The 27728-nt window shown below is 40.2% G+C and overlaps 1 protein-coding gene across 10 annotated transcripts in view; it reads left to right on the plus strand.

Moving 5' to 3' along the window:
- The window catches only part of LOC140280413 (RNA-binding protein Musashi homolog 2), a 226969-nt gene that overhangs the window by 149299 nt on the left and 49942 nt on the right, over nt 1-27728 (plus strand). For all 10 annotated transcript variants that reach the window (XM_072375747.1, XM_072375749.1, XM_072375744.1 and 7 more), the window contains one exon: nt 19817-19899. In XM_072375747.1, the coding sequence (XP_072231848.1) occupies nt 19817-19899 (83 nt within the window). The remainder of the gene's footprint in view (nt 1-19816; nt 19900-27728) is intronic.

Raw genomic sequence — 27728 nt, forward strand, 5'->3', positions numbered from 1 at the left:
CTCCGGTTTCCCTTTTTCTCCCCAAATAAAAAGTGCAATATAACGTTTTCAAAGGCAACATGAAAGCTTTGGAAAATGTGGCTTGTTTTTCTTAATGGAAATGGAACAGCTGCGAACCACCACACGAAGCTTTAACTTTTTTATAAGCCAGGCATACTCTATTATGCAGCGTAGTCTATTATTTAATCAGAAGTTCACTTTTTCTGTTTTAATTACAACCTCTGCAGGAAACAGATATTGAAAAAATGAACCTTCTTTAAATTAAAGCATGATTTATATTTTCTTTGAAGAGTTTAAACAAATTAAGCATGTAAACCAGTTACTCCTGTACTTTCAACGTCTCTGAATTTAAATTACATCTCAGACTGCATTTGATGGCTAGGTCACAGCATATCATTAAGAAATCCCAGCTGATGACACCTCTATAACTTGATCAATTCTGAACTATTCAAAGCTTGTGGTAACACTCAACAACCACGGGCTCCTCAAGCAAATGACTTAGAAGCTGGAAATAAAGCTGATTGATGCCTACAAAGCAGTAGAAGGCTATAAAGAGATATCAAAGTGCTTCCAGCTTCCAATTTCAAGTGTCTGAAATATCATTAAGAACTGGCAGCTAAGGGGAACTGTGTAAGTCAAGACAACATCTGCAAGACCAAGATAACGTTCAGATAAAACTGCTGGGCAGAAAGGGAAAAGCAAAACCCTCATGCAGCTCCAAAGGACCCACAGAAAGGTTTAGCTGACATAGGAGCAGGAGTGCACAGTTTATTCACAAATGCTGTGTGCATGAGGAAGGTCTGTCTGTGAAGATGGAAATCTGCATCTGCAGAGATGGAGGTGAATTGCGGAAGTTGAGAGGCCAAAGTGCATGTTGTGTATATGTGGCATTTGATGAAAAGAAGACCTTGTCAACTCTTATACAGAAGTGGCAACATTATGTGCTGTATTCTGGCAAGTGGAACACTAGTCAGTTTATTCCCACCTAATATCAGCCAAATCTGGATGCAAATGATACATAGTCAGCCAGGAAACCATGAAGAAAATGGACTTGCTTTGAGAGCATGATTTATAAAGCATAGCATCCACTAAAAAGTCCTTCAAGATGCCCTGATGAAAACTTGAGGAAAGACTTTCATGCTATACTTGCTATAAGGAAACCGCCTCTTAATGTCTCAGAGTGTGAAGAAAAGTGACTCACATTATAGGAAATTAATGAAATACAGCCCACCAAATAAAAAAATTTAAAAAAGGTAATAAAAAGGATGCCAGGAGCATATCCTGGTTCATATTCGCGTTTTTTTTTACAGGCTGATGTAAACGTGTAGGCACAAATAACATAGTTGTCCTCCCCCTGCTTGTTGGAGCAGATGGGAGAAGAAGAACACTTCATCCTCAGGTTCACTGGTCTTTTGGCTTCTTCTTGCATAGCGAATCCATCTCCCACTAGTCACTCTAGCTTCTGGTTTGTTTCCCATTCTCCTTTCCTCCTTTGAAAACTGACTCATTCACTCCTTTTCTCCCTCTCATCCACTCTACTCTTCCCATTTGGCCACCAGGGAGGTGTGTGGCACTGGAGCAAGCATTATTGATAGAGCATCTGTTTAGACATGGTGCAGGATCTGTGGCATGTGGGCAAGCAGCTGGGGGTTCGAGTAGGGGAGACATTATGTCATATTACATATCTTGAGATGTCTCGTTCACTTGTATCTATGCCCATTTCACAGGCACACGGTCCCACAGACTCTCAGAAAAACAAACACATGCCACCATGATTCCCACAGTAATTATTGCGGTTTCTGACATACTTGAAAATGTGAATTTAGGCTTTTAATGAGGATGTAGAAATAATTCATTGATAATGTTCGAGAATTTGTCTAATGTCACGGCTGTGTAGCAGCTGTTAGAAAAATCCGTTTTAGAGGCCATTTCAGTCCAGGGAGCCAGAGGCAAATATTCTGGCATCTCGGGTTTATTGGGGCAGCCAGACAGACAGAGCACCCTATCCAGATAATCACCACACATCTCTTCTAGATGGCCAAACTTATCAAAGCTCACGCAGCTTGCTGCCAGTAGATTTCCATCCTTGGCAGATGATAAAACAGAGGATTTTATGGTATTTTAAACTACACAGACTGTGTCTTTTCATGATGTCACTTGCTGAATCTTTGTGACAATACTCTTGCGATCTTTTCAGCTGTTGTTTTTAGCTTAATTTTTGCTTGTATCACAATTAGTTTGAACTTCTCTGCAACCACTGACAAAAGTGGTAGATATAAAAGGTATACTAAAGGTATATAAAGGTATAGGTATAAAGGTATGATAAATATACCTTTATAAGGGTTGTATAGGCGCAACACAAACTAAACATTAAATTACAGTTAAAAGCTAAATACAATCAAATCCAATTGGCTTTGCAAACTCGTCTACAGAAGACTAGAAGATCGTTTGATTTAAGCTGTAAAAACCCTTGCCCTGCCATGCAGCTATATGTGAAGCCCAGGTTTTTTTTTTTAGTATAACTTGCCTTGTATTTATAGGGTTCCATCCAGAAATAGTGTGTTGCTTGCTCAAGGTTAACGCAGCTGCCTTGTTGGAGCCTTGAGTTTCTCTTCCTCACTGTCATCACATCTGTATCTTTCCTTCTTATATTTAATTAGTTAGTTAGTTGTATTGTTTTTTACCTTTTTGGGTTGGGTGTGAGCGTTGGGTCTTTGCATCACCTTGATTCTTGTTCTGTTATGAATTTACATGTGTGCTCGGAATCATTGTCATCTTACATGACCCAGTTTGGGCAAAGCATTTGCCTTACATTTTTCTTTAGTCTTTCGGTGTACAGAGGATGGCGGGATTAAAGCAATCATTGCAAGATGACCAGGTTCTGCAAAGCAAGCCTAAATCATCAGCCCGTGCTTGACCGTCGGTGTGAGGTGTTTCTGCTGACATGCAGCGTTTGGTTTTATCTAAACACGAGGATGTGCATTATGGTTAAACATCTCCACTTTGGCCTTGTTTACCCAAATGAAATTGTCCCAAAAGTCTTGTGGTTTGTTCAGATGCAGTATTACAAACCCCCATTGGCAACCCTTCCAAACAAGCCATACTTGTTCAGTCTTTGTCTGATTGTACCATCATAAACTTTAACAGTTAACATGCTAACATGCTAACTTAGAGTCTGAGATTTAGCTCTTGGGCTTTTTGCAGTTTATGGTCTGGGACTTCCACTCCTGAGGAGATTGACAGCTGTCATGAATGTTTTCTGCTTATGAATAATCTTTCCCATTATGAGAAATTATGAGAATTGGCATTGTATTAACACACACCTGAATGCTTCAGACCAGCAAACTGCCAAAACTTCTGCTTTTATAGTGGTGCTCACACTTGTTGATTATCGTCAAGTGCATCAATCAAGTGCATTTGATTAGCAGCACCTGGCTGCTACCTTTTTAATTCCTAGTTGTTGTTCACAGAAGTGTGAAACAGTGTGTGCACGTATATAAGTTGATGCAGTTGAACTGTCCCACTTTGGCGGTGGGATAAAATGGTTAAGCAGTCACAAAGGAATAAAAAAAAAATCACATCTGGTTCTTTTTGAGTCCTCTAATGACACTGCAATAAAAGCATAGGTGTAAAAATTACATTCATTTTTAACGGCTTTACTCCCTGAAAGTGTTTCAGTTCCAGGATCCAGGTGTAGAAATGCTTTATTGTTATTACTTTGTAACTTTTTGCACTTTTCTCGTTGTTTGCTTTATAAGATCTTTTCCTAAGAATGTGTGGGAACATAATAATTACATCCTACAGATTTGTTTCACCTGTATCTCGACATTCCTTTGAAATTGGACTTTAACGCCGCAACGGCGTCATTCTGCCGCTGTTCTTTTTCTCATACTGACTGAATAAAGAAGTTGTGCCACATCATTTTGTGCTTTCAAATAGCATCCCAGTGCTGAAGAATCAAGGGAGCGACAATAGCATTTTCAGCTGTGCCAGCTTTCCCTTAAACACACACATTGAGTTCTCACACCTTTCTGTGTCTCAACCATAAGGCAAGGATCAACAAAAGCTTCTTTAACGAGCTGCGTGAGCTGACTTCATCTCGCCACTTACCCTTACATAAACTGTGGTGTGGTCACACCACTAATTTTTCCTGCGTAGCTCCACCTCACTTCAGCTTGATCAGAGGTTAAATTCGTAAGAATGTCTGATGACACCTGTATGAGCGTGTAGGACTTTGATATATACCTCCCAGCGCACCCACAGACAGAACGGCAAGCGTACAGGAGGAGGAACCGCAGTGCTTGTTCACAACAGATGACGTAATGCAGGACTTGTAGGAGCATCTGAGTGCCCCAGACACCTAAATTGTGAGCTGGGAACCTGTGTTACCTGCTGATGCTGAATGTGACATCATCAGCTCAGTTGTTGCCAAGCTACTAAAACAACATCCCCATGAGTTCATAGCAATCTTTGCAGATTTTAACCACAGCTCTCTCTCTGCTGCATGTCCAATTTCCCAACAGTTTCTCAATGTGTTTTCATCTTTTATTTAATTATTTATTTATTATTCTTCCTTGTATATTCAAGTAGAATTCCCCTCTGGATATTAATAAAGGAATATACTGAATTAAATTATGTTGGGTAATTTGCTAAAGCATTTAAATGCCCCTTTTGTGAACAAATACATATTGTGGTTGTGTGAAATCCAGCAATACAAATGCTATTCTTATGATTCATTTTGGCATATGAAATGTGGTGATCTCACTGAACTGAGCATAGCTCACCATTTACTTCAGTGATACATGTTAGCTCAATAATTCATTTCCATTTTGTTTCTTTTTCTTTTTTTAACTTATTGTGAATTATGAATTATGAAGAACGAATAGTTTCCTGTTATAAGGTCCTATAGGCTCCTGATGATATACGTGTTCTATCAGCAAGCACTGCCTCATGATAGTTCTTTTTCATTTTTTATTTTTTTCTGCCACACTCAAGGCCCATTTGGCACATCATCTTTCTCAAGGGAGCAACTTCATGGCTTAAGTATGTAAATTGTTCGGTGCACACCTGATCTCAGCTGCTGAGTGGCAGAGATCAGGTGTGCACAATCATGTCATCAAATTGAAAAGCTGTCATTTAAAGCAAACAGACTTCACTGAAAAGGTGCAGGTGCAAGTCCAGATAAAGAGTCAAGTAATTCTACCTTTTTCTTCAAGGTTAGCTAGATTTCTTTATGGGTTTCTTTATGCATTGCTTTCAACTACTGTATTTTGTCAGGGTATGGTGTGTGTTAAGATTTAGTTAATCATATCTAGTAGTTCCTGTTGGTTTTCTTGTCTTTCTTTTTTTAGCTTTTTTTGTTTTTATAGACAAGATGTGCTGAAACAGATCAGTTTTGTTGCTATTACAGGATTTACATCTGCCATTTTCCCCTCCAGTAAAGAGTGCTGCATAATGTTTGAAGACAAAGCATAAAAAATTATAGATCTAGATTTTTACAATATCTCATGTGAGGCTCGAAGTAACAATAAAAATGAACATGATGAATTGACCGGCCCTGCCTTAATTATGTATCATAAATGATGAAAATGTAGGTGGATTTATCTACACTGCGAGAACTTTTATTTATTTCCCCTGCTTCATAAGAAGCTATTTATCTTCTAATTAAGAGGCTTCAGTGAGTCCATTGTTGATCTGATCTCATTGGTGTTGGAGGGCTTTCAATGTGAAGATACATAATGCTTTACCAGCAACAAGTTACACAGAAGAGTAGCTTTAGGAAGCCTTGACCATTAGCTTAACCTTTGAGAAGAAAATAACTGAAAATGAATCAGATAAATTGAAGAATTTTCTGAGAGAATCAAAGGACATTTAGTTTATTGTGCTTGTTTTTGAAAAGTATGCAGTGCTATAAAAATTTAAATTTCTTATACCACAAAGGTTTTGGCTTTATGTTTCTCATTATCTTTGACTTTTTTTGCCACAGGGCTGGATTTGTTTGTACACTCTACACTTAGAGCTGTTACATGATATTCACACGTGATTCTAATTCCAGCTTTCATCTGTTCATTGGTGATCTTGTTGCATGTTTTTCAGGATATGTGCAATGCAAAACTTGATTAAATCCTACACTAATCTACATTTTCTTGTATCAACTATTCTTAATTAGAATATATGTAAATTTGGAGTTTCCTGCTCTACTCTGGCAGCCCAGTTGGCCCGCTGTCCTAAATGCAGACACTCATAGTGGTCAGTTTAAACAGGGGTTTATGGGCAGGGACACAACTGGCTTCCATGCCATTTGTTGTGTCTGACCTTTAAGATGATGAAGCGCGGGTAGAATGACCCCTGGCAGGATTTTTTTCAAAGAGCAGCCTCATCGTAACGGGGGGTCCAGTGCCTGGCAGCATGCTGAGGGATTGATCAGCCCCTCACTCAAAGGCCAAATACAGAAAGCCTAGCCAGAGGAGAAGGCCATGCAGGACGTGGAACCATCCTCTGCTTTGAAGCCCTCTCCAGTATAGTTCAGCTTCTTCACTGCATGAATAAACATGTCTCACTCCTGTCTGTTAAGCTCATCTGTGCCTCTATCCTCTTCTCTGCTGGATGAGCTAATGTTGACACTGCTGCAGATGGAAAGATATAGGCAGAGGTCCCAGTATATAAATGCATATGTCTTTTTTTTGCTTATTGTCTCTACACTCTTCTTTTTCAGCTTATTCACTCGCTCCCAGCTTCTCTTGTGAACACTTCCTGCGCTCTAGCCTTGTTGCACAGGATTAAATCCACTCATTTAGAGCTTGCATTGCTTTCACAGATGTTAGCTTTGAGATTGAAATGAGCCCCTCTTCTGTAAAGAGGCAGAGTTAAAAGGAAAATTGTGAGTGGGGGAGAGAGGAACTAAACAGAGAGGCAAAGTCTCAAAGAGTATGATTTGCAGTTTTGTGTGTGGTTTAATAAGTGTAATGATGTTGAAATACTTCTGTATCATTGACCACACCGATGGTGACAAACATCCTATAGTTTTTTAGGTTTGACTTTCTGGTTGTGACTTCTCATTTGACCTGTTTTTGTGTGCATGTTCTCAACTCATGACAACAAAGATGTGTTGCCTGGTCACCTGAAGAAGCTTCCTGGTACTTTACTTACACTTATAGCATTCATACACTATTATAATTCCTTCAGTTATAGCACTTGAAAGCAAGTGTGGCACAGCTACAGCACTATAGCTCTATGCACTGTTTTCTGCTCATGATGTTGACGCTTTTGACAGGTTGGCACATCAGGGCAGCATAGGCAGGTTCCAACACTAGAATATCTGCTTCTACAGGAAAATGTATCCACCAAAATGCAGGTCTACAATATCTAGGTCACGTTATGTTAATATTTTCCCAACTTTTTTATTGATTGACAAAGGAACAATAAATCAGTGGTCATTAAAAAATCTGCAGATATTTCGTGCTCTGAAATACCCATCAGGTCACGTCTGCACACAGCTTCAGGCTACAGTTGTTGTTATGTATTATGCAGCAAAACGCTTCACAAACATCTTAATCAATACATGATGTTGTGAAATGTTGTATATTCCCAGTGAGCGTCTGAGGTCACTGGAAATATTGAAGTGATAATAGATATATACGCTATGCGGAAGCTTCTTTTTGCTCCTTAATCGTTTAGATACTGCACCGTCTCTGAATTTGTGATGAACAATAAGAGAGTTCCTGGTTGAAATCCCGGCTGGGGCCTTTCTGTGTGCAGTTTGCATGTTCTCTCTGTGTATGCGTGGGTTCTCTCTGGGTCCTCCGGCTTCCTCCCACCGCCCAAAAACATGCATGTTAGCTTAATTGCTGACTGGGAATTGTCCTTAGGAGTGAGTGAATGTGGATGCTTGTTTGTCTCGTTGGTGTCTATGTGGCCCTGTGATGGACTGGTGACCTGTCCAGCCCCCCCAATACTGTATAGTTGTTTGATTATCAAACTGTTTTCCAGATCAAAGCATTTGCACTTTCATTGTAAGTAAGACTAATTTGCATGCATCGTTAAATCTTCCATCCATCATCTGCCGCTTATCCGGGGGTTGGGTCGCGGGGGCAGCAGCTTGAGTAGAGAAACCCAGACGTCCCTGTCCCCGGCCACTTCCTCCAGCTCTTCCGGGGGGACCCCGAGGCGTTCCCAGGCCAGCCGAGAGACATAGTCTCTCCAGCGTGTCCTGGGTCTTCCCCGGGGTCTCCTCCCACTAAATCTTAATAAATATATTTTATTTACCGAAATTAAATATTTTGTTGCTGCACTTTAATTTCTATGAATTGTATAATTTTTTTTAAGTAATATGGCATCCCAAAGCAGTCTTAATCTGTCTCTTCATCACTGCCCATATTTGACCTTTTCTTCACCTTTTTATTATTTATTCATTTGTTTACTTATGCAACAACTTTCTTCTTGCATCTGTTAGATTACAGATTTACAGACATTGCTCCTGCACACCTCCATCTCTTTAATGTTTACTAAAACCGCGGCTCAAAAATGTGCAGATGGCACATTTATATCACGGCCTGTGACGACCTCTGATTAACAAGCAGCTATGATTTTTGCTGACATAACAGTTATCCTCTCATTGTTAAGTCACGTTTCAATAGTTCCAAAATGAATAACTTGCATCAGCTTACTTCCTGTGTGGTGCTAAAATACTGCATTTAAATTACGCAGCACACGTGATGTACATTAATCCAGAACACAATGCTGATTAAATCCAGCTGGTACACAGCGGCTAAGCGTGTACTGTGCTGTATGCAGCAGCAAAGCCAAATCAAAGAAGCTTAAGGTTGGCGGTTCTAACTAAAACCTCACCTGGACACTGAACAGGCCAGTCTGTCTGCAGGTCAAGCATCTCAGAGCTTTTAGAGTCAGTTTATTTGTTACGACTTCTCATAGTCAACCTTTTTGCACCCGTTCAAATTTGAGAGCATGACCTCTCTCAACCATTCCTCAGGTGTCTCTTTGGAAGAGTTAACGGACTAACACTAAATCAGTGAGATGAATAACTTGGACAAATACATAAATAAAGCCGCGGTTACGGCCCTCTGAGGACCCTTCTCATCTATGCTAATCACTGCCCAAAGGCACTGATGAAAAGATTTTCTGAAGTTATGAAGGTGCTGCGCTGTGTTCAGTTCATCGTTTGATTACATACCCAATTATGGTGCAAGTAAGCAATTAAGGAAAGCCTGGATGTTGTGAAAAGACTCACTCTGCAGTTAAAATATGCTACTATACGCCATAGCTTGCCAGTGAGTGTGAGGATGAGAGGCTTTTGATGAAAGAGGGGTGGTCATGAAGCAGCAAAGCCTGTCTTGATTACAAGGGTCAATCGTATCGGAGTGACCTCATCATGAATTGCTCGATGATTTCATGTTGTCACGATGTGCCACTTGTGTGTTTGTGAGCGTGCACACGTGGAGAGAGAAAGGCAGGTAAAGCTTCTTTTTTTTCTTTTCATTGCAACAGCATCTGCAAAGTAAACACAAGTGTCAGTTCCGCCTCTAAGCATTTGGCTCACTCAGTTAAAGCAAGCTCTTAAAAATGGTAATGTGCCTCTGCAAAGTGGCATCATCAGTGTTCTTCATTTCAGATGAACTGCTTCTGTGTCACGCCTTAAAATATACCGCATGCTTAAATATTAATAACAATCTGGCCGCACAGTCCTCGACAGGCATAATTCACTTGCATCAATTTTACTTTGCAACCTCCTTGCACACAGTTCAATGCTTAAAAACCTTTGTTTTTTGCAGACTGTTATTTTGATTATGTGATTGAATGGTTTTAGTCCCTTAGTGAATCCTCCTGTAGCTTTAATAGAAGGTGTCGGCATGCACAACCTCCTCCAAGGTTTCCTCCTTCTCAGACCAAAAACTATTTCCAAATTGCAAATTTCTTTTCCATCCTCACTGCATTCACTTGCTTCATATTATTCCCCTTTCTGATTTTCCACTTTCACAGAGAATGAGAAATGCTAATTAGGTGTAATGAAACTGATATCTATATCAATAGGTCAGAAAACACAAAAGGTGCATATCTGTTTCATTCATTTCAAGTCCCACGTTGCTTCACACCTCAAAAGAAATTCATCACATCGCCTCAGAGACTTTTGGAAAGGCTCCTGCCCCCACCTCCCACCGCTTTCCCCCGCCATCGGTTGTTACTGTATGGGATAGAAATTGAGACATCTATTAAGCTCGACCTATTGCTTGGCACAAAAGAGCCTGACATTCTTGAATGAAGAATCCTCTTGTGGTTCAAACCTTTGTATCTCATTACACCCATACTCCATTTGTACTAAAGAAATTCTATCAGTCTGAGCAATTATGTTCAGCTCGGTTTTGCACTATTTTTCGACTCCTAATCTAAGCACTTGTATTTCAGGCTTGGTTTTACCCGTAGCAATGTTTACCTATCCTGTATTTCTCTGTGGCCGCTTCATGCCGTGCTACTTAAAATGGTGTGTGTTTAGAATATGAGCTGTGCCGCTGACTTAGCCCACACAAGTACATTATGTCTTTAGGCTAGAGCGATATGAGGAGATGGAGGGATAACGCTGCCTAAAGCAGAGAAGCTCAGTCAATTTTTCACTAGTTATGTCTCTTTTCCTCCCTGTTTCTCTTTCTTCATGCCTCTCTATGTGGGGATGTGCTCATTTCTATGACTGTATGGATATTAGCCAACTGAATTGGATTAGTCCAGAGGAGAGAACATTAATTTTTGCATCACCTCATCATGGGTAGAGGTTACTTCATCGATTAGGTTAGGTCTGTGGTGTTAACTTGTTTTCCTACACCACTGTCAAACTACATTTCAGTGTGGCCAAACTAAGAAATTAAGCAATAATGACAGGAGGTGATTTGGATTTATTCATCAAATAAAACTGTCTGACCATGTGGACGCACGGATGTGTACTTTAGGCTAGATGTCTTCAAGAGTCCACCTGGCTCTTGTGACTGGGATGTGACCCATGATCTGAGCTGGCCTGTGTAAATAATCATTCTGTTTCCGTAATTACATTTATTGCTTTTTTTCCCAACTGCAGCTGCCTGCTAATTGGTGGCACATCATAGAGCTGCTGGTATTGGTGTTCTTGCTGTACTTGGGTTGGCTTGGGCCAGCTGCATTTTCTATCTTGCCTAATTATCCTTTGTTTTGTTTCTGAATGGGTCTGACTGTACTCTGTGTCTCTGAGTTGTTTCATTAATATTACCGTATGGCACTTCAGTGCAGTCAGATGGACTGCAGCTGATCAGCTCTTTATCCAAGCACATCGTGTTAAAAGAATGTTTGTCATGAGACATTGTAAAGAGAAAGAAGAAGAAGCTGCAAAGAGACAGAGATGCAGCGAGGTTTTTTTTGTTTTTTTGCTTTCCTAAATGGACTTTTTGGAAGCAGCCCCAAGTATTGCATGACCTAATTGAGAGAGCAAAAATAGTTTCTGTATTTGTCAGGCTCTGCATTAGCATGTGTTTCTACAGTATAACCTACCTGTCAGAATCTTAATCTTCTACTGTTATTTGACGTTTTTGGGCTACGAGGAACATGCAAACACATTTTTCAAGCATTGAAATAATAGATTTAAAAAAAAAGAAAACCGCACAACGGGCTGCTTTCACAGCAAAGACATCACTGCGAAATGCTAGTGCATGTGTGTACCAACAGTGAAGGTGCATTCAGAGTGCATTTTGACCGTATAAAGGCAGTGCATGCGTGAAACGTTAGTAATATGCAAATTTGATGTTACTGTGATGATTCATTTACCACTCAGCCAGCAATGGAACTCATAATTTTAAACCATGCCAGTAATGGTGTTCCAGGACAAAATGATTGAACAAATGGGCCAGAAATGTCTGATTGGCAGAAACTGTTGTGCTCCGTGGGGTAAAAGTTGGAGGAATTTTAACTTCCTTCGTGCTACTTTAGATAGTCACATTTACATATCGTGTTATATTGTCTTTAGCCTTATTACTGATTGCTTGAAATCATAATTGTAATCTATGAGACAAACTGTTCCTAGACATTGTTTTTTGTTTGACACTCATCTACCTGTTGCTTTTACTCCCATGTTGATAATAACCCCAAAAAAGTAAATGGATAAAAGCTTAAGATTCGCAAAGGTTTGCTCTATGGAAACCTTAGGAACTTTCTTCCTAACTTTGATAGGTTTGTCCTGCAGGATAGTTGTCTTTCATCCCAGGACACAGATAAACACTCATAGGTTTAGCTCTGTGGCAGTTCACTCCATTATAATCAGTGAATATGTTGTTTTGCCAAGCTTCTTTTCACACAGCTCTAATATAATTCTTATTTTGTGCAGGTTTAAAAGAATCCGTTATATTCTTCATATGTACTCATTATTTTTATTGTAGGTTTATTTGACATTTCCTTTCTTTGCTCTTTTAAGCTCAGCTATGACATGCTGCTTTTAGCCTGATGCTCATGAGTAAAGGGTAGTTAGTCACCTTCTCCAGAGATAATTGCTTCTATTGAGTTGTTGCTCGTACAGCCTTGTGATCATATAGGAGGAGAGAAATGCACACTTATGGGGATATTGTTTGACACTAATGAGGGTCTTTCTTGAGTTAGAGAGCATTTTAACTTACACTGAAAAGGTGGAGAGAGCTCCATTCATTTCATAAGTTCACGGTGTGTGTTGCTTTTTAAATGTCTATTACCACTGACCATACTACATGCAGACACTGATTGACAGTCAAGACTTGCACCCACTAATATCTGTGACATTTATAATGACGGATCCTAAGCACGTTTGCACGACTCTAGAAAAAAATGCATGTCAGGTTAGTCTGACCAAAACCAGACTTTTAAAATGTTCTGTGAACCGACTGAGTTTATACAAACTGAGCTTCTCAAACTGATGCATCTAAAGAAAAGGCTTAAATCACTCTGCATGAATATGCTCAACTAGACTGGAAGTTCCATCTTTTTTTACTAGAAAGTGTACCATAGTGACAGCAAGTTGTGGCAGCTACCAAAAAAAAAACAACAGAGTTAATACCTTCCAGAACAAAAAAGAAAAAAACAAACCTCAACATAATGCAACATTAGACTTTAGACAACATTAGAAGTATTTTTCATTTTATTTAATTCCATTTCAGCATGTTGCTGCAGCGTAACTCCCAATAAAGCTGCTGTCATTCACATATTTTTGTTTCTTTTGTCAGGCTGCTAAACATGTTAGAACATATGATTAAAAATTAGCCCATTAGGGCTGGGTGTCAGCGTTTCTGCTTCAGCGAGTATAATCCGGATGTTATAACTGCATCTTCACCTGCTCCCTTTCCACTGTCTGTATGTACAATGATCTCCCACAGAGAAAGTTAGAAATGGTTTTCTCATACGGTGTAGCAGCGTTGGACGTACTTCAGTCACTTGATTTTGTTTCCCTGCATGTATACCGAGACAAGGACGGTATATGTTGCATGTAACCGTGCCAACTGTTTTACAAGTCTTGCTGATGGTTTGAATACACTTGCTCGATGAAAACATAAATAAAATCAAGGATGTGGTATGAGTCCAGGTTACAGATTTCACATGCAGTTCTAGTTGCAAATGTTTGCGTCCATGTTTGAGTGGAGACGGGGCGTCTCTTTAAGTAGGACAGCAGAAATTGATGGCCAACACTGAAAGCTGACCTACATAAAGGCACTGACAAACTAGTTCCCTCAGCATGCATCCTGAGCCCAGTTACTTTGCAAAAAATGCAGAGGAAGCAGGCATATTGTTGCTGTAGCTCTTAATAAAAGCACACAGTCCTGGTCTGTGGTGTTAGATGTTAAAGAGTAATAGTATCCCTTGTTTTTACTAGTGAAGGTTAATGAAAAAATATTATTGATCAGACCAGAATATTTAGAAAAAAAGATTTCCAGACAAGTGATGGTACAACAACACCAGGGCACAATAATCATAAATCTTAAAGGCCAATGTGTGGAGCAGCCACGCCACATTAAAATCTAATTACATCAATTCAGTCACTCTGCTTCTGTCTAATTGTTCTCTTGCCTCATGCTTAATTTCAATCTGTTCTTAAAGGCTCCGTTAGGGTATTTTTTTATATTTTTGATATTGAGATGTCCTTTCAAATATTGTCTAAAATATTACGTTTCGGCACCTAAAAGCCTGCGAGCTGTTGCTAACGATCTAAAACGCCATGTGTGATAACGGTGACCCTATTTTGAGGCAGCTCTTCTGCCACCTGACGCTTGCTCATTCAGCCACCTACACATACAGCACAGTAATCATCACCTTTATGTTTTGCTCAAATTGAAGGTTGACATACTGCACACTGTGCCAACAAAGTCCAAAGAGAAATGAATGTATGTAAAGCCCCATGGGGGCTGTAGCATTCACATACCTACACAATATACCGCAGATTCTTTTTTCATGATTATTATAATGAAAGCATTGGAGTTCACATTAGAGACTTCACGGGTAGATAACAGTGTAAAGACACGGCTAGTCAAGACTTGACTGATATATGGGCTCTTAGATAAATCTGATACTTATTACCCAGTACATACAAAGCACAGGTGAAGTAGAAATGTACTCAGCCAATGTTTTGCAGTACTTATCTTGAGAATTGTCATTCAAGGTCTTTGTTTTCCTCTCAGAGACATCTTTTCAATAAGTTATGCAAATATGATTCAGTATATGTACAACCAGCAGGAAAAATACAATAATGTATTCATTTTGTGATCTTACACTTAAACCAGCCTCATCCTATCACTTTTATCTTCTGAGTGTTGTTTTGACTGAAGCGGTGCTCATGGCTCAGTTTACTGTACACTTCTGGGATTAATTTCACATCGGCCATCTTCACATTCCCCCACAGACTCCCGTGCATAAAAGCAGTCACATTTATTTGTGTTTGATTTTAATCGGCTGGTGTCTTGACTTTGATGAGGGAACCCAGTGGGTGTACCTCTTGGGAGCTGTTCTGACTCTATGTATCTGTCTTTCTATCTCCCATGTGTTGCTTTCTTTATTAACCAATAACCAAAATCCATATTTTAGTTGACAGTGTTTACTGTGGGTAATCAGCCGGCCTTGTTATCAGAAGGGGAAGGTGCTGCTGTGTAAATCTGATTAGCTAAATTTGACCATTTTTGAGCACATATGAACAAACATGCTGTTATAACATGTGAGGTTTTCCAACTTTTCATTGCTGTGAACTGTATGAATACATCCTATACACATTATTTTTTGATAATACCGCCATTTGTTTTGTTTGTATTTCGGAGAAAAAATGTAGTTTCATGTGCCCTGTGCTGTTTGGCGAGTTCATTGCGTTAACTGTATTAAACAGGGGATTAATGCCTGGGGCTCTGGATCTCTACTAATAGCAGGAGGAAATACTGATCAAAGGACTCTAACTGTGCCGTGGGTGTTCGGACTGCCTCTGTCTGCTTCTCTGCATTACAAGAAGATAGGGTTTGGGAGACAGCGCTCCCAGGCAGACAGACAGTGCAGCAGCTTTCTATAGACTTTGTTCTGATGGGACAGGTGAAACGGTGCATAATAAGTGCACTATCATAAATTAATTTGGGAAGTATAAGTGGAGCATTTTTAACCCAAGGTGGGTTGCACCATGGCCACTAACATGCAAGCATACATGTATGTGTGTGACTGTGTTTGGGCCTTTTGTCTGTGCAGATCATGTCTGGGAGGCTCCAGTCCATGTGTATTGTGTCCCCGGAGACACAGATGACACTTCTTGACGTCGCTGCAGTTACTTACACTATGTTGACACAACCGGTAGTCAGAGCTGCTCAGCAGCAGCCTGCTCTCATTACATACAGTTCTTATCATCAGCCCCCACTGTCAGAGCAGCAGATTTACATGTTTATAGGTCCTGTCACCTGTAATAAATCGCTAAGTTAAATGTCTAAAGGTAGCTTTGGAGATGCTGTATACATTTGTGTTTATCTTGTTTTTCTGTTGGATTAATAAAAATGGGTACATATTTAATTAAATAATACCCTACGTAAATAATATAACCTTATTTTTAACTCATTCCTCTCCCATTATTATTATTGTTATTATTTGAATGCAGTGTTTGCAATTTCACAAACCTTATTTATGCTTATATACTATAGTCATAATATTATCTATATTTCCAGGCTGATTGTATTTTCCGATTTCCTGCACTGAAAACCTTTGACACGTCAATAGAAAGAAATAACAGTTGTGTATCTGGTGAGTCCAGAGTTATATATGCAAGTTCACACGTATTTAAATTTGATTCAGTTTGAACTTCTAAATACAACAAAATCCTGGTCATAGAAGAAGAATACTTGACCTATTGTAGATAATCAACAGAAACGTTTGCCTCACTTTTTCTAGCTTTGTCTGGTATGTGATGGATTTGCTGTTGTTTGTTATTAATTACTGAGTGGTTTAGGGTTCAGAGTATACGTAACATAAACCACGTACCCCTGGAGTCCAAACCATGCTGAACTGTCTGCAGGAAAAAAAGCTACCCACCTGAACCAAGACACTTTGTATCTCTTTCTCTTGATTTGTTCACATTGACCCAGAAAGGTGTGTAATAAATACCAGGTGCACACCTTGTATATCAGTGATGATTCATATGTGCTTTGCATTCTCTCTCATGCACTTACGGCATTATATTTAGATGCAGTCATCAGGGGAGTAGGGGGATGCCTGCTATACATAGCAGCTGTAAATTTATGTTGCCCTTATCTCCACCCCCACACCTTCACGCTCTCAAATCTTTACAACAATAAGTCACAACTGGTTGTAACTCTACGGCTTACTATGGCTCCCACATTTTATAAAAGAAAATAGAATCGATAAACATGTGACAAGACACGGTGTTTTAGTTATTTAAGATGTCATATCAGACATTAAAGGGAACATTTCAGAGACGCACTAAAGTTTTTCTGGATTCTGAGTTTAAAGCTGTGACGCCACCTCTCATGTCAAAGTCAGCATCTCTGCATCAATTTGTAACTTCTCCCGTGATCCACTTGTGCCAGAATCCGCCTTTTTTTTCGAGGCGGAGTGACTGAAGGTGGGTGGAAATCATTAAATCAACAAAAGCAGAGAAATCTGCACTGAGTGTGAAATAAAGACCGAATCTGATGAAGCTAGTAAAAGACCGTGAAAGTAGGCTCCCTGCCGATCCTGTGGAGTGATGAGATGAGGCCAAGCCCAGTTCTGGCTAATAAGTGTGAGCGAGTACAGCCAAGAGGCTTTAGCCAGTAGCTTTATAACACCTATTATCAGCCTTTCTAAATGACATCCATGTGTTTCCATTTACAGGGTATTGTTTCAGCTGTGGGAAGGCCCTTCATTGTGAGCATGTTGACACCTCTCTCCTTGTGTCTGTCAGAATTGACAGTCTTTTTATATTTCTATGGTGGTCAGCTTCCTGCTATGTGTGGATAGCTGGAGGAGAAGGGCAGGGATACCTGTGGACTGTCTTGCTGTGCTGACATCCTGCAGGAGGAGGCTTGTAGAGAAAGAAATGTTTATGTTGGTGCAATTTTGCGGACTGTTATCGTCTGTAAGGTCTCTAAAAGTGGGATAGTAGCTCTAAGAGCTGCACCGCAAAGGCAGGGACAGAGGTTCAGACAGCTCCCAGGGGACTGATGGAGGAGGTATGTCCTGAGCTAGGAAAGGAGAAAAATATGGATGTTTGTTGTCTGCCACTTTTTGCATATGTGTTCTGGATACACCAGTAGCTGACACGACAGCAGAGTGTCTTTCTGTTCATTTAAACGGATTCATTCATGGGTGGAAGAGCCCTGCTGGTGGTATCTGTGGTGGTATGGTGTGGCCATGACCCCGGCGCATATAATGCTGCAGTGGAAAATGTCCTGTCACTTGATGGAGGAGCTGCCTGCAGGAGCAGGAAGGAGTGTGGCGACAGAGGCCATGTGTGTTAACCTCTTTCCTTGTCACTTTTTCTGTCTTTCCCCCCCATACCTTGCCCCACCCCATATCCACCTTCTTTTTTTTCCCTTCTCTCCTCTCCGTCCCCATTCCCTGAGACTCCACTCCCTCTACCTGCACTGCTCCATGACAAATTACTCCTGGCGGTTGATTTGTTGGTTGTCAAAAGTGCTCCTTGCGCTGAAGATGTGGGGTGAGCAGCAGAAGGGGGTGCCCCCCCCCCCATCCTTTTCTTTCTCTGCTTGTCGTCATCACCTGTCCCTGCCCCCCTCCCAGCTCTCATATGTACAGTGAGCTTTCACCACATCTTGGTGTTGAGATGTCTCTCGCTGGAAATTGACATTCTGTCTCATAAGATCTCATTACATGAGATGTTCATGTTAAAACAGCTCACACATTAGGTTTCAGACACTTCTTTTGACAAGACTGTTTCTAGCTGGAGCCAGAAGAGGGGCTTGAGGATAATCTTTTGTTTTTTATACGGGAGGAATTGAAGGGGGAGCAGAGGAGAAAAATGCAAGTGAGAGATAAAGACTTTATGACAGAACTATAAATGTCAGTGTTTGTGATCGGCTTCCTACTGTGGTAAGCAGCACAAACAGCCCCTGACAAAGAAGTCTGTATTTCCCTTAATGATCTGATGAATTAATAGAATAAGCTGCTTAGGAGACTAATCCAGATATCCATATATAATTTTGCTGTTCTTGGAAAGATGCAAATATAAGGATGCGTAAAGCTGCTAAATATTTACCAAACATCATGTGACTTGAAACTGATATCTCTGTTGTATGACCAATGTGGGGTTTTTTTTAGTTTTTTTTACAAACTCCCCATGTAGGAATTGTTTTATTGTGTTGAATATTGGGCAAATAAACGTTGTTAATCACATTGATTCAAAAAATCCTGTAAACCCAACAGTACCTTGACGCAGTTCTGCTCATCGATTTGCGGCTTTGGCAGAAATACCCTAATACAGCCAGACGCGTTGAAGGGATAAACCAGCGTAGTATCGTAAATACAGCCAAATCTCTGAGGTGACAAATGCCTTTCGTGTGTTTACCCTATAGTATGTGTTTGTAGATGGATATGTGCCCATGTGCATGAGGCTAAGGTCTGAAAGAATAGCAACAGATTGCTGGTGGTGTGTGTCTCACAACTTGTCCCTTCAGTCCCACTTGATACTCTATTCACTAACAGTTTCTCTTTTGCACAAGTAATAGAATATGTTTTCTTTTCAACCCCAGCTACACAGAAACGAGATTGCTTTGTGTATCACCATCAAAACACGCAGGAGAGCGTTGCAATCCACTTGTGTTCAAAAGTCTAAAACCATATTGTCTCTCGGTCTTTGTGTTTAAAAGAGGGGTTAAGCTTTTATCCTATAAATATGGCATGAAAATCCCTCTGTCAATGACACATTCATTCTATGGCTTGTATTAACATCAAAATGGGGGCTTGTTATACAGTGAGATTTCAATAAAAAGAACACAAAATGCATTTAATGAAATTCAGATGCCGGGCCGAAGCTCCCTGGATCTCATTAAATGAGCTTTGTGCTGTTTTTCCATCTTCTCTTTGTAGAGGAGGTCCTTGAGTGCCCTTAATAATGTGGCAGATTTCATCATATTTCTGATTTAAAGGGGACAATGTCTGTCTTGTTCACTTGTTCTTGTCCCTGCCAAAGCCAATTTCCACAGATGTACTTGCATATTTTCTGGATCTGGCCAGTGATGATATTCCATCTTGTGGTGTATTTCCTTTTAGTTACTAAAGTTTTGTTAAAGCTCTTCACTAACTCATTCTCTTCTTTTTTTCTTCCCCTCCCCTGTTTCTCTCTGCATAGGATTTGGTTTCATAACTTTTGAGAGTGAAGACATCGTAGAGAAAGTCTGTGAAATTCATTTTCATGAAATCAATAACAAAATGGTAAGTCCAGACCTTTTTTTTATTTCAATTCCAGGTGGACATTGAAGGATTAATATTTGATTTCTTCTTTTCCCTGCTATTAATAGCAGGCCGTGTGTGTGTGTGTGTTTATGTTCATTTGCACAAGCTAACATTCTCACATACTCTGGGTCTGTGGGTTTCAGGGATGGGAAAGCAGTGGTGTGTACTGCCCACAAACCGTGAAATTGTGTGGCTGAGTTCTGCCTGTCAGGCTGAGGGACAGGAGAGTGGAACCTGTCCCTCTTCTCTCTGAGTCTCCTACCACACACTCACATACACACACAGGTGGTTGTGTCCACGGGTGCAGCAGGGAAGCTACTGGCAGTGGCAGAGTTCATTAGTCAGGGATTAACACCTCCAACAGAGTGCCAGTGATGCTAGTTTTATTTACACCAGTAATATAGTCTTTTCAGAGACCTACAGAGTTCAGCAGCAGGTTTCTAAGTCATCGTGCGACATATGATAATTGACAGGGTCCACCATCAGTGTTGCGAGTGTGACATTAGCCCCTCCCACCCTTCACCCAGTTTCACCCTGCAGGCCTCTTGAGAAGTCCTGCATCATTTGAACAGCTTTGTGGGCTGTGATTGACTGGAGGGAATACTTGTCTTACCACCGTTCAGTGGGGCTCCTTCTCTCATGTGCCTTCACTCTCCCTCACAGGCCTTTCCTAAGACCAACTGACTGACTGACAGGACCACTGTAGTAGAACCGTGTTCGCCAGGGACCGGTCCAGGTCACATATTATCCCAGTATGCATCTCTCAGTGCATTCAATGCTTAAGGCTAAAACAAAAGAAGCCAGACTGTGACAGAAATAAATGCACATGCATGAAAGCTATCCTGTCAGATACTTTGACGTGTAGCCATGGCACTGTGGGATCAAACAAATGTCACGTGAATAAATGTTATATCTCTTGATTCGGGATGTAAAAACTGAAATTATGAAAAATAGTAGGCACATTTGCATGGTATCAAATCCAATTTCAAACCTCTATAAAACACCTTTGCATCAAATATGCATCGGTTTAATAATGACTGAATCATAAACAGAAGTTCTACATTCGAGGCTGAATTTGCTTGAACAAAAAGTTAGATAATGTAATCTTTAATTCATAAAACAGCTTATCTTACGCTGCAGAACATTGTTTCCCAACAGTTGGGATGCTGTGTAAGAGGAAAATAAAAACATACAATGAATATCAAATCAGTTAGCGTAAAGATTAGATGCATCTGACTATATTGTGTTATTTAAAGACAGCAACAAATTGCAAAAAAAGTAGAGCACCAAAAGATGGGAAAATGTGTGCAAAGCAGTAGAAACATCTGTGGAAACAAATCAGTTGCATGAGTGGGGAAAGATCATGGAGGAGGGTCGAGTGCAGAGGGTTACATTATCCTTTCACACATTGGCATGATGCACAAATTAATGGATATTTGAAGATGCATATTACAAATAATTTGTCATTTTGTGGTTGTATAAACACATTATTTGAATTTTAAACACAAAATGTCTTAAGGTCAGTGTAACAGATACTATAAATGAACACAAAATCTTTCTTTCATCCCAAACCTGCTTTTAGAATTCAAGGAACGGTGAAACACAACTCATACCATTAATTGTTGCTCGTATTTAGGCATAACTCACAGGCTTGATTGAAGATGCTGGACAGTTCAAGTACTCAAAACAAAGATGAACCTCTTGGTTTGTATCGATAAGACTGCTGTGCGCTGTAAACAAAACCAAATTGCAGTTTATTAGAAACATAAAGTCTCCTGATGCACGCGTCATGTTTCAGAGGCATACATGGTCAGTGGTGAGGTGTGTACAGTCAGTCCACTGTTGCGTGTCCAGCTGCTCGAAACATCTGCTCAAGGGGATTTAAACTTGCAAATGCTGTTACAGTTGTGCCAACTTTGATATTCCTGGGAATTTTTAGCGTTTGTATCTGCACATCATATTCCAGTCACATTGAGGTTCCTTCTCTGCATTGTTGGGAGCATGTCTAACATTAAAGACTACATTATTATTTAGTCCTTGTTAGACTGGCCTTTTTAGATTTAGGACTTTGTAGGAGCTTTAAACGTTCAGAGAAATACAAGAAAACTTGTACTTAATTTTCATGGTATGTGTTCTCATCCTCTCTCTGTAAAATGGGCAGCTGTTAGAAGTCTTTGAATTTGACCACATGAAGCTGACTTGTCTTACTTCACATCCGCCACATGACTGCTAAAGTACTGCTCTTAGCCTACATGTAGTTGCTCTACAAAAACATCACTTAAGAAAACCTCGTTAGCCGTCTTGGAGTCCCGGGAACCTTGGAGAAAATGTGAAAATTATTGAGCTGGCATGGTATGAAAGGACAGCACAAAGGCCAGTTTTGTGATGCTTTTGTCACCTCTGTAAGGGTCCCTCTTGACAACACCTACAGTGCGTTAAATGTTTTTGGATACAGGAAATGAATATGACCCTCAGATCTTCTCCAAAGTGTAAACAACTGGGAATGTTAGCAAGGGGAATAGAATTTCTATGTTGAAAGCATTTTTTCTAAGACACAGAAGTGTTTTAACTTAGTTACACGTTGGAGAGCACTGGTTATTCTGTCTGAAGCACCCGCACACAAAGTAAAAAATGTCTCCTGTCTTCTTCTTTATGAAGTACTATACAGAAATAGACCTCATCCATCCTCCCTACGAGTGTTATCTGAGATGGTTCGTGAATAATTGATGCGGACAGAAATTCCACCCCACTTGGGAGGGTTGTGGATGTACAGGAACCCCCACCTTCTCCTTGCCCTTTCTCTCAAGAGCTCTGGCAGTGTAGTGGGTCAGTGCCCACTCAGATGTGAGTGACTGAACCAGTAAGTGACTTGGTCAGTCACCCTGTGTTCATGTGCCACCAAGGCCTCACTCTCTGGAGCATGTCCTATCTGTCACTGAATTCTGCCTCATATATAATTAAAAATATGCAGCTATTTTACAAGAATCTCAAACCTTCCCCGCCAAATGACTTCTACATTTTCCAGCTTTGGCAAGTGTTGGATGGGATAAAAGTATTGATTATGCCCTCCAGGGCTCCACGTCATTGTTGAAACATCATTTAGCCACAGCAGCTGCTATCCTTGTATTAAAACCAGTAAATATTTTTGGAGTAAAAATCAATAGCAGAAAACGGCTTGACGGATTTCAAATACTTCTTTAACACTTCATCATACCTCCACGTATATGAATGTCTATATCATACTGGTGACAGAGCTCCTTGTGACAGCTCAGGAGAGGCTGTGAAATCTGTTTTCAAGCCCCTTAAAAAACGACTAATATAAGTCGTCATTTATTGATTTTTCAGAGGAATTAAACTATGTAAATCGTACCTTTATAATAGGTACAGCAAATGTTCGTACCATGCATTCCCTGAAAGGCTTTTTTAACCTAAACTATAATGATAAATATAATAATAGTAATAGGTTTTATTTTCGAGTACTTGTCAGTTTATTAGAAATGGATAAATATTGCAATCCTAGTTTCAGAAAAGCTTGGACACTGCATCAAATTTAAATGAAACTAATTTAAATTTCTAATCTCATAAACCAATATTTCTTTTCACAATATGACATACAAAAGCTACCAAATGTTGAAAGTGAGACGTTTTACTTATCTAAGAACAACATTAGCTAATCTTGAGTTTGACGGCTGCAACATGTTTTATCAGTGAAGCTAAATGAATGACAAGATTATGATTATTGAAGGCTAAAGCAGGCTACTGTGCAAAATTCTGTAGGCACTTAAGATGCTTTCGTTTCGTATTCATCATTCAATACCATATGGAGCATATCTGATCAGTCCTGAATCCATTGTGCAGATTAACCCCAACCATACAGCCAGGGTCATAAAGAGCTCTCTCGAGTGACAAGAAGAGCAAGCAGTCCTGCAACAGATGGTTTGGCCCACACACAGCCTTTATCTCCATATCATGGAGCCAGTCTGGGATTACATGAAGAGACTGAAGCAGCTGGGATGGCCTAAATCCACAGAACTGTCACACGTTCTTAAAGATGTTTTGAATAGCCTACCTGCCAACTCTCACTAAAAGATTGTCTGTCTATGTGGACCTACAAGTCTTTAGGGGCAAATGTTCGCCAGCTTTATTTTGATTATTTCTGCTCATTGTACTTATTTCTGATGTATTTGTTTCCTTGTGGTTTGTCTCATCACCTTTTTAAACTTAATCAGTTATATATCTCGTCTAAATCATTGGACACGGACAAAACTGGAGCTTAATTTTGCACCAGTAGCTGGATTTTAAATGACAGCTTAGATTCTGAGAGCTCAGCTTTAAAGGCATCCAAGCAGTTGTCAGCTAAACACTCAACACAAAGTTTTTCTGACTTCAGTAAAAAGAGCACTAATGACCTGGCACATACCATATACCAGAAATACCAGCAATTAGCAGCACTTTCACTGTATTGTCTGTACATCACAGTTATAAGTCAGGACACATCTCAGAGTTTAAGCCTGACAGTTTGGGGATTTCAGGCTTGTCTGTTAACAGTTCAGTTAGTCAACCAGCCCTTCCCTCAGCTTCATCAGATTAGTATTTTAACACCAGATATACGTCTTTGCAGAAAGGTCAAATACTCCTTAATGTCAGTCTGTAGCATGACTGTGTGGTCTGTTGTACTCCTGAACAAGCCAAGTCAGAGTCAGCATCAGGTCACTGTGCCATGCTGCTTCACTGCTGTAAAAGCTGTGGAAAATGTAAGGTTCCACTTCTATTTAGGGTAAGCCTGATTGTTAAACTGAATAAAGTAATGCTGTCATCAACAAGGAAAGAGAAATGAGTCAAACAGTGTTGTACAAGAGTCGGAGTCTGTTATGTCTGTGAGCAGAGGGTTTACTGTGATCACTTAAACTAACCTGATTACTTTTGATCAGAGCAACAGCTATTGGGATTGCAAATTATTTAGTTGTGCTGACACTAAACATAAAGACTTGAAGCCATGAAGTCAGAGGAGATGTTCGTGTTGACATTGTATAAATCGGCACTAAAAACACTTGGTTACAGCTATAGACTGAACTTATCATCCCTATTGCTATTGTGAAGAAGATTTATTTAGAGAAAAAGTTAAGTCTTTGGGCTGTTGAAAGTGTCTTTGAAATAAAGTGTATATATGTAAATATATATATATATGTGTTAAGAGTGTAGATTTTTAACAGTCTTTGAACATCAAGTGACTAATAAGGGAGTAGGACCACCCTTCAGAGTAGTTTCACTCCCTCATGGAGTGCTGCCTTGCAAGTCCTGGACTGTAAGTAATTGGATGTTTACCCTCCATTGAGGAAGGAAAGCTTTGAGGGATGAAGAAAGTGGAAATCCACTTCGCACTCTGCTCACCAGGATGTCCCATAAAAGCTCAGTGATGTTCAAATCTGCTGATTGAGGAAGTGATGGAGGCTATTTGACGTCAAGCTGATGATTATGGTCTCACTTTTGAATGTGTCTCTCAGTGTGTATTGAGACAGCATCAGCTTGCAATATAAAAGAATGGCAAGAGAGCAGCACGGGCACCACATGGTGCACATGGCCTTGAAATGACCTCACATACCTTACCTTTTTATACTGTAACCACGCAGAGATATCATCAGGCATAATGACTCATGTGAGATTGTTGGCCATTGAAGGCATCGTCTTGCTTTCTCCTTTTCGTCATCATCATCATCATCATACATCTACCTTTACTCAGCTGTCTTGATTTTCATTCTCACCACGGTTATAACCGTATTATATAAAACAGGGGCTCTGCTTGGATTCAGTAGATTGACAATGGAGACAGATTTTGGGGAAAAATCAAATTTTGCCGCCTATCAAAGTTAAACTCTCCTCTAATGAATCATTCTTAGGTTGTAGGTTCATTGTGCCGAATTGTTTTTAACTTTGCTTTTGGTTAAGCTTTTTTCTCGCCTGTAATCTCACACCACCAGGCCTGATGTTGGGCAGTCAGAGCTGTGACAGTCCCTAACTATTCAGTCTGTGTGTTTTGACTGTTCAGCTGGGAATGGGAGCTGGAGTAAATGAATCACACCGTTTCCTTTCTTCAGTCTGCCAGTCAACTGATGGAATCCATTCACTGGTGAAGCTAATAGCAGCTGTACACCTCCCCTTCTATACACACACACACACACACCCACAACACTCATCCCTGAAGGACAGTCACTGCCAGTGCATCCCGCCCACACCTCCCCGTTATACCGACAAGGTTAATAAAGATGGGAGATATATTGAAAAGGTCATAACTGGCCGGCTTCTCTGCTCTGTGTCACAACGCTTGTCCATTCAAAACATAAGCAGTTGTTAGTCTTATTCTACATCTGTGGGCTGTTATTACACTGATTAAATAACTCTCTTGTTTATGTTTGTGTGCTTTTTTTGTGCATCATCTTTCAGTATAAAGAACTGCTGTAGAATGACACAGATGCAAGAAGAAAACAAACCAAAATGCATTTGCAATGACGCTAAGATAGTAGGCGTTGGTGATGATGCAATATGGACCCAAGGCCTGGCAATTTGTCTTAGCACAGATTCAAACAAATTTACTAAACAAAAACTCTTCAGAGTGCAAAGACCTTTGGAGCAACAGAAGACTGGAACAAAAATCTTGTTTAGTAATGATTTTCATATGAGCGTCAGTAATTACTTCAGATCCTTTTTATTGCTGGACCTTTCAACCACAGAACCAACATCTGTCCCCTTATCCCACACACTGTTTTGGGTCTACGCCTGGTGCTGGTTTGGATTCTTTTATACCCTTGTTAAACAGTGCTACAACTTGCTTGGCCAAGATCCAAAGCCTGCTTTGTAGCATGATAGCACCGAAGTTAAACCAAAACAGTTGTTCTGTTTATGCATAATATCACAGACAGTACTTAATTTAACTCAATGAAAAGTTTTACTGAAGTTTTTAACTGTCTAAAGGCCCACTCTGTATATATTCAAACCACTTGTATTGAGGAAACCATACCTTGTCAGCACTGCATGGCAGGAATCCACCTCTTCAGTCACCTTGCTTTCATACTGTACGTCTCTTTGAGGTGATTACATCTGCTGGGTGCTATTTCTGCAAAAATTGTATATCTTTACTGACAACAATGTCAAGGCAGGTTAATGGGATGTCCCTTTTCTCAACAGGACACAATGGTTCTCAAACACCTCAGTTCCTGATGTTTAAAGTGTGGATCATGATATAGTCCTTTTCACAACATGATATTGCACCGACTACATAAATTCAAGAGTCCTTGACAAGTTAACTAAGCCATAATTCTGAAAAAAACTTCCAATTAAAATGAGAACCTGTACTGTAAGTGCTCTTAAGCTGCTCATGGGGTTAAACAGTCAGTCTATAAAACTTTCCACTTGGCCAAATTTGAATCTATGCACCCACAATTGCTGAACCTTTTGTAGTTCTTCATTGACAGCTTCTGAATTGCCCTCTCTTTTCTTTATAATTTGACTTAACTGCTCTTGAAGGTGCCTGCCTCCCTCCTTCACACACTTCTGTGTCTGAAGCAGGTGAACACCCACACACTCACCACCACAGATCCTGGCTTCTGACTGGTTTTAAATCCATGACAAGGAGCCCTTACCCTGAATATCAAAGACTCGTATCTGAGAGCATGTAGGCATGACTCACACCCAGCTATGTCTTACTCCCAGCAGGCTACCTGAGCGTCCAGCTTGGTAGAAGTGGCAGGGGTTACTGGAGGACACTGATCAGACAGTGCTATGTCTGCAGTGTGGGTGGAACTCGACTGCAT

The sequence above is a fragment of the Leuresthes tenuis genome, unplaced genomic scaffold (assembly GCF_036924035.1).
Source record: "Leuresthes tenuis unplaced genomic scaffold, fLeuTen1.0.hap1 SCAF_21, whole genome shotgun sequence".
In the NCBI taxonomy this organism is placed as follows: domain Eukaryota; kingdom Metazoa; phylum Chordata; class Actinopteri; order Atheriniformes; family Atherinopsidae; genus Leuresthes; species Leuresthes tenuis.